The sequence below is a fragment of the Myotis brandtii genome, unplaced genomic scaffold, assembly GCF_000412655.1.
Source record: "Myotis brandtii unplaced genomic scaffold, ASM41265v1 scaffold810, whole genome shotgun sequence".
NCBI classification, from domain to species: Eukaryota; Metazoa; Chordata; class Mammalia; order Chiroptera; family Vespertilionidae; genus Myotis; species Myotis brandtii.
Window position 1 is genome coordinate 683,841 of NW_005371274.1, and position 11,627 is coordinate 695,467.

At 39.5% G+C, this 11,627-nt stretch overlaps 1 protein-coding gene across 1 annotated transcript in view; it reads right to left on the reverse strand.

The window, feature by feature from the left end:
- Positions 1-1,038: 1,038 nt before the first annotated feature.
- Positions 1,039-11,627, reverse strand: part of CPEB3 (cytoplasmic polyadenylation element binding protein 3) — a 141,202-nt gene continuing 130,613 nt past the window's right edge. The window contains exon 9 of the mRNA XM_014531561.1: positions 1,039-5,795. Coding sequence (XP_014387047.1) covers positions 5,568-5,795 — 228 coding nt within the window. The 3' untranslated portion in view covers positions 1,039-5,567. The remainder of the gene's footprint in view (positions 5,796-11,627) is intronic.

Here is an 11,627-nt window from a genome sequence, read left to right on the forward strand (position 1 = left end):
CTTCATACAACTAGATTTAATAAGTTGTTATTACAGAAAAAAATGAAGTCCAAACTACAAAGTTTAAGCAGTTGAAGCAGTAGCTGCATTGAGCTCCATGTTTAGTCACAGGACTGCAGTTCCATACAAGCAATGTTAGTCCAAGCCCCAAAGGCAGAAGCTGAGTAAGGGTTACTAGCAAAAACAATCTAAGAGAACAGGTAATAAAAGATACAATACATTTAAAATTAGTTGTTAGTTGAAAAACAAATACAGAGATCTTAGCTGTGAACACTCTAAAAGTTATGTCCATTATTTTGACAGCAAAAATACAAATACCTAATACTTTATACCCCAACAGAACTATATCCAGAAAAGAAAAAAGAGCAGAAGTTGTCCTGTATTAGCACCCTAGTTTTCTACTTGTGGCGATTAACTTCACCGTCATACAAATTTAAACCTCCCCGAATCATATATCCACTTCTTGACCCATTTTGGGGTATAAAGTCAACAGCATTAATTATAAAATACTCTGTGGTAAAATGGAACACTATTGCAGCTGAGATAGAGAAGTTTGGTTATTATTTAAAAAAAAGAAACAGAAAATGTTAGCTGACATACCATACAAACCGGTGAAAAAGCAACAATCCATACAAATAAGCCAGTTTTAACAAAAAGATACTTTTTTTTTTCACTAATCTGTGACTAATCTTTCACTCAAACCTTGCAAGTAGAGATGTCACAATACTCAAATATTTAGGTAGGAGCCTTACCCAGTTAAATACCATTTTGTTGCTAATACAATAGATAAAATTAAAACTAGCAGTTATTTGCTAATTGCATCAATGCAATACATTCTGCATTAGCCCATGCCTCACTAACAAGCTATAAAACACAAGATATAAGCAGAAATCTAAGCATAATCTTTATACCACTAAGCAAGAATTTCCCAATTTCGTTTCTTCTGTTCCTAATCACTTATTTGTGAGTTAATGTAAAATTCCAACCAGTAAAACCCAATTTGAGTTAAAATTTTACATCACGACTTGATCTAATCTATATATTATTTACAAAACTGAATACAGAGAGCATACCCAAAAGCCAACGCTGGACACCCGTTTCTCCGAGCCATTGACAACCTCGCCTCCCTGGCAGCGGGACCGGAAGAGGCCGGCAAGGACTAGTAGAAACACACCATCGATCTAGAGCAAGTCATTGGATGTTCTGTTTACGCAACACCAGTTTTGCAGTTGTATGTTGGGTTTTTTTTGTCGTCTTAATTTTAGGTGCCGTTACAGTGGCACGCTGCCTTCACAGCACAGCTTCGAGGTGAGGTGGGTGTTGGAAAAGAAGCAGGAGGGCAGACAGATCATGCTCAGAGGGTTGCCAGATGTGTTGCCACAATAAGGGACAAACGAGGGGCACCATAGCAGGGAGCAGGTGGGAGGTGAAGGAAGATGAAGTCTGAGACTGTCCATGACCGTGGTGACGGCTGAGAGTGCCTCTTCGGTACACCCCCCAGAGGAACTGGGGTGACTCAGGGGAGACCCTGCAATCTGTGTCTAACTACCCAGAAGGTGGTGTCCTCTCAGCAATTCCTTTTACTCTCAGACGTCACCACAGTGAATGAATGGAAAGGGTGTGGCCTGGGCGAAAGGCACCATCTCACACATGGTCAGCAGTGGGAGGCAGATTCTCACACACACACACACACACACACACACACACACACGACATAATGAAGAGTCAGAGGGGAAAGCAATGAGTCATTCTGTTGACCTGGCCAGGTGTCAGCCTGGTGGTGTCTCATGAGGGTGACCATGATCAGGGCCACAGATGTGGCTGCACCTGGTGTTGTATAAATCCACTGTGACATCCCTAGAGAACTGTACTGTGACATCCCTAAGCTTACACTAAACCACTGTAACAAAGGAAAAGGCTTGTCAAAATCTCACATGTTCTGCTCATTCTGTCATTTTATTACCCAATTATTCATTACATTTTCCAATCACTTTACATAACCAACCGTTTTCATTGTTGTCACACTATTGTAAACCACATCAGCAAGTTAATACATAAAGCTTTGCATTTCAAAAAACTAGACACTTTAGTAACAATATTACAAAGGTTTTAGCTTCAAAAATAACTGAAAATGAAAAAAATAAACTTTTAAAGAATTAGCATCATAAAATTAATTTATTCCAAGTAAAAATACAAAATAATATTATGACATTGACCAGATATGAAAGTCCCTCCCAGAAACAACTCTATTAATGATTGAGAAAGCACTCCTTAAAGAAAATACGAAATAAAATGAAAAATATGTAAATATGTTTAATTTTTTTCTTAGCAAAAAATCTCTCTAAAAATAACAATGAAAATTTGTCTCAGTACAAAGGCTACATTACTATTGAAAAAATACCAGCATGAAGAAAAGGTACATATTTGACAGTAGAAAAATGATTTCAGTGAATCACAATGTCTAAAGTTTGCAATGAAAATAAATCTGCAATAAAGATTTATGCCTTTTTTCTTTTCTTTTTTTTTTCTATTTTTTATACAAACAGTACAAACAGTATTGCACATAACAACAAATAGTCGAGGTTAGGTTATAGCCTTCAAAAAATCGACTAGTTCAAGTGTCACATCAAGGAAAGGCCACAACAGGACCTGTGATACCCAGGGGCTTCCCAGTCAAGTTGCAGGTCAGAACACCTCTGTGTTTTAAAAAATAATTTTTTTTGAAGGACCCTCTCTTTTAATATAACATTAACAACTTGGGGGGAGGGGGGCACATTTATTTACAAAACAAAAGGGAACATGTTATAATTTAATAAACTAAAAAAGTTCTCTTTAAAAAAATACAAACAGAAGAATTCTTTCACAATCCTGGCCAGTCGTGCACAATCAACGCTTGATTATAAATATACAAATTAAGGGAAAGTAGTTTCCACCATCTATTCACAACTTTCAGCACCAAATGGAGTTTATTTTTTGTAACCTATTCTTCATGACCACGTTTTTTCTCACTTTCACGTTAAGCTTTATGCTGTACAATCTTCCAGCTTTTTTGTTGTTGTTGTTGTTTTTTTAAATCTCAGTGTTATTTTAGTACATGAAAGAGGGGTGCTTCTTCAAAAAGTTTTGCTTCTTTCATATAATTAGGTAGATTTCTGTAGGTTAGATATGATCTTTAATATTATAGTTATAAAGCTCTAACTTCTTCATTTTCAAAAAACACAAATAAGCATGAAAAAAATAAAGTTACCCATCTGTTAAATCATTTTTCTTGCAGAATTAAATTAATATATATTTTTCTGAATAAACTTACTTAGAAAATATCATTTTCTCTCCTATATTTCAAAATTGAGGTATTGCAAAAGATCATGTCAGTCAGAAAGCATGCCTTTTTCCTTAAAAACAAACAAACAAAAAAATCTTCAGCCAACTTTTGAAAACTGTCTAGAATACAAAAAGTAGTAGTGCATAACAAAATTTCTTGTACAGATGAAAAAACAAACCACAAACATAGAAAACAAACAAACAGAAAACCACAGCTGGGCTGGAAAAAAGCAATTCTTACCAAAAAGCCCAGAGGTAACCTCAAAAGGGGAGAATTTCTAATAAGCATTTTTAATCCAGTAAAAAACTATTTTGTTTTTCCTTTTTGGAAACAATCTATAGTTTGAGAGCTGGTAATTGCAACGAAACACCGGAGAAACAAAACAGAATGGGACGAAAACAAGCAATATTAACTTAAGACAGTACAAGGACATCACAGCACGTAAAACACAGCGATTTAAACCTAGTCTGCAGTGTCATATCCAGTCAGATTGTCCCCAGATTTCCAAAACATAGGAAGAAGATTAAAAAAAAAATCTACATAGTCTCACAATCATCGTGTGTGTTTATATATTACTATCTGCAGCCCAAGAGTGAATGCTAAAAAAATGTCCACGGTAGTATTAGCAGGTCTTAATTCTATTCAAGCTTTACAGGATAAATCCAGGGAATTAAGTAGTGAATTTCTCACCCAGACAACCAACCCCACCCAGGCCATCGTTTCTTGTACAGACATTTCTTTAGCATCACCATCACGCGACTTTCTTAAAGTGTGCCTAGTTTGTCAATCTGACAACTTATCTCTATATACTGTATATATTCCTAGTGTTTGTAAGCTAAGATGAGCTCTTTGGTTTTCTGGACAAGGTCTGAAGCTATGTAAAATGGTGCAAGCACTAGGAGATTGGAACTAAGAGCTCATGTGTTAGTTAAGAGTATACCAGTTGTGAACTGTCAAGTTCATTAACGTCTGACACAGAGGCTTTAAACAGTTAAGTTTGATCACAGTTAGACATAATCACTTTACTATATAAAATAAATTGCACAATATATAACAGAGCACCGCAAAGTACTTCATCTACCATCCACGAATTTGCTTTAAGAATATCCTACACCTAGGTTGTATATTGGTTGTAATATAGGTCATTCTGTTATGGACTCTTCCTAATTTCAGAAGCATTCCATTTATTGAGGCATGCCTTCCTCCAGTCAATTACCAATTCTTTGAATGAAAAAAATCTTGTGTTTTTTTTTTTGTTTAAAAAAATCAGTATTTTATAGCTTATATAGATTCTTAATTTGTGCATTGTGGGAAGGTTTCATACTAGACATTGGATATAAAATTTATTGCATGCAGCAACCTGATTAAGTAAACATGCAGTCGGAAATAGTGACCTTCCGTTGAAGCCTTCTGAAGTCTCTCCTGATCTCCTTTCGGCAGCGGATTCTATCCCTAAATCACAGAAGTGTGTTGTTGGGTTTTTTTTTTCATTGATACCTTAGCCTGAATAGAGTATTATGGTATTAATAATACCATTTTAATAGCAGCAAAAGCTATTGCAGCATAAATTTACGTAACACTAAAAGATCTAACTGAAGTCCTCAGCAAAACAAAAAATCAAACGTGAAGGAAAAAATAAAGATTCAGCTTATGAGGTATCCTTACATGTCAAGATAGAGAGCAACTAAAGGCTTATTTTCATTAAGGGTTATCCTTACTCTAAATGACCCCAACTAGTGATTGCTGAATTGTTGTGAAGTTTTTGCTACATCTGCCACCTACTCACGAGTATTACCTTTGGTAAGTCTTCTCCTAGGGGCAACTCTCTAAGTTTCTGAAAATAAGTGCATGCTCCAGTTCAAAAACAATCGGAACAACAACAACACAACAACAACAAACGAAAAAATCACAGACGTCGACCTGACGGCCGCTGATGAGAATGGCAGTCTACGTACTGTCACGGGGGACAAGTCAGGTGTAAGAAATGAAGGTACCAAGCAGACAAAGGTGTGAATCAAAGTGCAAATCAGTACCGTTATACACTCTGCAATTTTGCATTATACTGGACATTGAGTTCAGTAATATGACTGTAAATAATAATAATAATAATAAAAAGACCCATTTCTTCTTTAAAAATCGAGAACGAATGCACAGATTTCCAGAACACTGTAAGCCCTGAGGCAGTGCCCTCTCGTTTCCCTCCGTGTCATCTACTCCAGTACTTGTGGCCAGGTCTGCCCTGGGCTCAGCTCCAGCGGAACGGGACGTGGCGAGGGCGGTCGCCTCCCTCCTTCACCAGCGGTTTGTGGAACTCCCGCCCGGCGCGGGAGTGGATGCTGGCCCAGCAGTATTCGCAGTAATACTGCAGGCAGGTGACGTTGGCACAGAAGAACGGGGCAAACTTCCCCCCACAGCGTGTGCCCTGGCACTCATCACACATCTGATCATCCAGCACATATGGCTTCACTTCCACCTGCACCCAAAGAGGAGAGACAGGAAAAAGGTTTAGCAAGGCTTCCTCCCGTTCCTCCTTTCCAGACTCTACGGTAGAGCTACTGAGGCGTCTCAGTCCCATGCCACCTGGAACTCAGCTGGTGTCGGGCTGTAGCAGAGAGAATGGGCTCTGGAATCTGCTCCTGTGTTTACTGGTTGTGTTGTTGTAGGCAGATTCTCACCCCTCTGTGCTTCTGTGCGCTCTTCCTGAGCCCTGTACACACACGCGCACACACTCAGTTGTCTCCCTGTAAGATGGGGGTAACAGTGTCCACCTCAAAGGGTCCTGGTGAGGATTCTAAGGCAGCACCTGAGCTGAACCCTGAAGGCCAGGCAGCACCAGACAATGCGGGACAAGGAAGAGCATTTCGGGGAGAGGAACCAGCCAGGACGGGGCCCAGAGCAGGCGAATGCAGGGCATGTCCTTGGGGATTGGTCTGGCAGGAGCCAGGCTGGAGGGGCTGGGAGGGGGTGGGACGCACATGGAGATAGATGGGCCAGGCAGCTGAAGGGTGCTACTGCCCCGAGGCTCTGGGCTTCGTGCTTTAATGACACGGCTAATATCCCACCCAACAATTTCATGTTTTTTAGTTTTTCTTAAGATAAAATGAACCATTTTAAAGTGAACAATCCAGTGGCATTTAATACGCTCACAATGTTGCACAATCACTGCCTCTGTCTAGTTCCAAAACATTTTCATCGCCCAAGGGATACCCTATACCCACTCAGCAATCACTCACCCCACCTCTCCCTGGCTACAACCAACCTGCTTTCTGCCTAAGGGTTTGCCTATTCTGGATAGTTCCTATAAATGGAATCACACAATACGTGACCTTTTGTATCTGGCTCCTTTCACGTGTCATGTTTTGAGGTGCATCCCTGCAGCAGAATTTCACTCCTTTATATGACTGATATTCCGTTACACGTGCATGTATATATCACACCTGGTTTATCCACTCCCTCACTCACTGATGGACATTTGGGTTGTTTCCACCTTCTGGCTACTTGAATGGTGCTGCTATCAACGTATGGACATATATTTGTTTGAATCCCTGTTTTCAATTCACTGATGGACATTTGGGTTGTTTCTACCTTCTGGCTACTGTGAATGGTGCTGCTATCAAGGTATGGACATATATTTGTTTGAATCCCTGTTTTCAATTCTTTTGAGTATATACCTAGGAGTAGAATTGCTGGGACACACGGCAATTCTATGTCTAACTTTTTGAAGAACTGCCAAATTGCTTCCCACAGAGGCTGCACTGCTTTATATTCCCACCAGCAACGTACCCGGGTTCCGATTTCCCTACATAATCACCAACACTTGCTGTTTCCCACCTCTGTGATTACTGCTGTCCTAGTAGGTGTGGTTTTCATTTCCATGTCCCTACTGACTAATGACTGTGAGCAGCTTTTACTGGTCATTTGTATATCTTCTCTTCTTTTCTTTTTTCTATCACCATTTATCCCCTCTACGTACACTTTCCTTGGAGAAAGATCTATTTCAAGTCCTTCGCCCATTTTTTAATTGGATTGTTTATCTTTTTGTTGTTGTGCTGTAAGCATCCTTTATATATGCTAGACACTAGACTTTTATCAACACACTAGATGCCTGTTGCAGGAAGATTCCTGTAAGAATAGGGCTTCCTTGGGCCTATTCCTGCAAGAATAGGGCTTCCTGAGAATGGAGCGAGGCAGAGAAGGGAGCGAAGCCCACCTACTCAGGCTTCACTCCCTTCTCTGCTGCCTCACTCCCTCCCTTCGCTGCTTAGCCCTCGGCTCCCTCCCTTCTCTGCCGCTTTGCTCCCTCACCAGGTCACGAATCAGCCTCGTGCACTGCCAGCCCCGCCTGCAGTATGCAAATTAGCTGCCATCTTTGTTGGTGGCTAATTTGCATATCACACTGATTAGCCAATGGGAGGTGTAGCGAGGTATGATCAATTACCATGTTTGTCTATTATTAGATAGGATAATTTGCAGATATTTTCTCTGACTTTGTAGGTTATATTTTACTTTCGTGATAATGCCTTTTTTTAAAAAATTTTGTTTTATTGCTTAAAGTATTATAAAGAGTATTATGTGTGTCTCCTTTTTTTCCCCTTCTTGTCGTGATAATGCCTCTTGATGCACAAAAGGTTTTAATACTGATGAAGTCCAATTTATTTATTTCCTTTGTTACTCCTCCTTTTGATGTCACTGCCAAATCCAAGGTCATGAAGATTTACCCTTACGTTTCTTCTGAGAATTTCATGGTTTCAGCTCCTATATTTAGGTTGAGTGATTTTGAGTTGATTTTGTATATAGTGTAAGGAAGGGGTCTACTTTATTCTTTTGCATGTGGATATCCAGTTGCCCCAGTACATTCGTTGAAGAGACTATTCTTTACCCATTGAATGGTCTTGGCAACCTTGTCAAAAATCAACTAGAGGCCCAGCCTTAACTATTCCTTCCTCCTGTGGACTTCATACTGCACACTGCTCATCGGGCATTTCCTATCGATAGTCCTGCCATGGCTAGCATCTCTCTTTAGCTGCAAGCACAGTCCTGGAGCGAGACAGGACAGTGGCAGATCCGGGAAGAACGTGGTCTGCGGAGACTATGGGCTCCTGGGGAAGGGAGCGCAGCTTTATCAGTGCATCGAACCTGGCCTCAGCTCCTGCATCAAAGGCCAGGAAGGAGCCAGAACCTCGGCCTGACCCCTCTGTGCCCTGAGGCTGGGCCACGGTGGAGGCAGGGCAGGCAGGAACTGGGCGGAGCCCGCTTTTCCCTCAATCCATGCGCTGGGGACTGCTGGCTTCTACCACCTGGCAGATGCCCGTGCGCAGAGTGTTCCCACAATCAGACCTGAGCCCCAACAAGCCTAGAAAAGGGGATCCAGCAGCCAGAGAGATTGGTCTGAAGGAACAGAATTCACACTCAGCAGAGGAGGAGTGCTGGGGAGAAAGACAATAGCCATTTATAGCATATCCAGCCACGGAAAGGGCACTTAAGGAGATTCAAGTCTAGCACAAAGGAGACTTCCTGGTGATACTAAAAAAATACCGGGAATTGACTTGGGGTGTGAACACAATAGAATATACAGATGATGTATTATAGAACTGTATGCCTGAAACTTATATAATTTTATTAACCAATGTCACCCCAATAAATTCAACTTTAAAAAAGGTTCCTTTTGTTTAAGTATAAAAACAGTGGTTATATAGGTTTTATTTCCTCAGGTTTTTTTTCTTTTTTAAAAGTATAAATTAATTTTTTTATATTAAAGTCATAAAAATTAACTATTTTAAAGTGAACAATCCAGGGGTGTGTGACATATTCACAGTGCTGTGTAACCACCACCACCTCTAGCTAGTTCCAGCACATTTTCATCACCGCAAAAGGAAACCTGGAACTCCCAGCTTTGTTTTTTAAAGAACTCTTTCTAAGCGATATTATGAGTTATTTAATGGGGTTATTTCAGGATGAAATGATATGATGTCTGGGTGAGGGTGGGGAGAGTGAGCAGAGGTGTAGATGAACAGGTTTGGTCACAAGTTGGTAATTATTGAAACTGGATGACAGAAACATTGCCTATTGATAACTTGCAATTGGAAGATGGGATTCATTACGCTCTCCTCTATACTTTTGAATGTATCCAAACGTTTTTATTATTAAGAAGCTAAAATATGTAAAGTGTGCCTTTTTCACTAATTAAGTTATCAGATGAAATGAAGACAGGATAGTCACTGTTGGAATCCAGTTTAGTGGCATAAAAGATCAAGTGAGAAAATATTTCAAAGGAAATTTTAGAATAGATCCAGGAGAACCTAACCTAGAAGTTCCAGAAAGAGAAAAAGAAATGAGGAAAGGTAAAAGTCCTGAACTACATATAAAAAATACCAGCAGGTCCATTCTGGACTGGATGAAAAAGGAACATACCACCAGGCACATCCCGGGAAGTCACTAGCTGAAATCCCTGAACTCTGAAGGTACAGAGAAAACGCTACATGCTTCCAAGTGAAAAGAGCTAGGTACGGTCTCCTGCAAAGCAAAGAAACCACCAGGCATCAGACTTCTTATCTGCACCTCTGGAAGGTGGAACACCAAGAAATACTACCTATCAGGCTGAGAGAAAAAGACGGGACCCCAAATCCTGTATCTGATCAAGGTATCATTTCCCTAAGAAGACTTGTAAGAAAATTAGTAGCTTTATGATATTCTAGGAATAAAAATGAAGAAAATAATCTATTCACATTGGTAACAAAAGTTATGTTACTCAGAATGAATTAGACCATAAAGACACTGGACCTACATGAAGAAATATTTAAATGTTAAAAAGAAAAGAAAAGAATCTTAAAAAAACAAAAACACAAAACCCCACTAGGTCTATATGTACATATTAAGGGCAAGGTAGACCTTTTTAATAAGGACTAGAATCCTAGAAGCTCCAGAAGAAAATAAATATATTAAACTATGTAAAAATAAATGGCAAAAAGATACTTTGAGAAAAGTCACTAGGCAAATGATGGATTTGGGAAAAAATTACAGATTATTATTTATATTATATAAAGAACTCTTAAAAACTGGCAAGAAAAAGACATACAATACAATGAAAAATGGGTAGAAAATAATTCATGTAAGAATTCAAAGGCAATCCACTTGAAAAGATTTTCACATTGGTGAGTAGGAAAAAGAAAATTAATATCACTTTGTTCTCCTTAGACTGGCAAACATTTAAAAGGGGGTAATAACTACTTATCATTTGTCGATAGAAATGTAACCTGCTACAACATTTTAAAAAAGCAAACTAGTGCCCTGGCCTGCGTGGCTCAGTTGGTTGGAGCATCGTCCCATACAGAGAAAGGTGGTGGTTCCATTCCGAAGTCGAAGCACACACCCAGGTTGCGGGTTAGATCCCCAGTTGGGGTGTGTGTGGGAGGCAGCTGATTGATGTTTCTCTTTCCCTTCCTCTCTCTAAAATCAATTTTTTAAAAAAGCAAATGATTAAAATTAAAAATACCTATACTCTTTGACCCTATAATCCCACTGTTGGTGATTGTTAGTGCTATAAACATAACCACCACATCTAAAGAATATTTACTGAGGAATTGCTCATAGTGGCAAATAACTAAAAATAAAGGAAATGTCCACTTATATGGAAATGGTTGAATAAAATGTGGTACATCTGCCCCATGGAATGTCATGAAAAAGACTGAATGTGTGCTCCCCCCGCTGATTTGAAAAGAGTGGACAAACTGGAGAAAGAGAACAAGGGAAGAGGCATAACTGATTAGGGACAGATGAAAAGGCATGCTCAGAAGTCAGGGAGGCCATTTCTTATCATCTAGAGCAGTGGTTCTCAACCTGTGGGTTGCGACCCCTTTGGGGGTCCAACGACCCTTTCACAGGGGTCGCCTAAGACCATCGGAAAACACATATATAATTACATATCGTTTTTGTGATTAATCACTATGCTTTAATTATGTTCAATTTGTAACAATGAAAATACATCCTGCATATCAGATATTTACATGACGATTCATAACAGTAGCAAAATTACAGTTATGAAGTAGCAACAAAAATAATGTTATGGTTGGGGGTCACCACAACATGAGGAACTGTATTAAAGGGTTGTTGCGGCATGAAGGTTGAGAACCGCTGATCTAGAGCAACATGTTTCCTTGGAAATATAACTTCATTTGATGTGCTCAAAGCTTTTTTTTTTTTTTTTTAATATATTTTATTGATATTTTACAGAGAGGAAGGGAGAGAAAGGGATAGAGAGTTAGAAACATCGATGAGAGAGAAACATCGACCAGCTGCCTCCTGCACA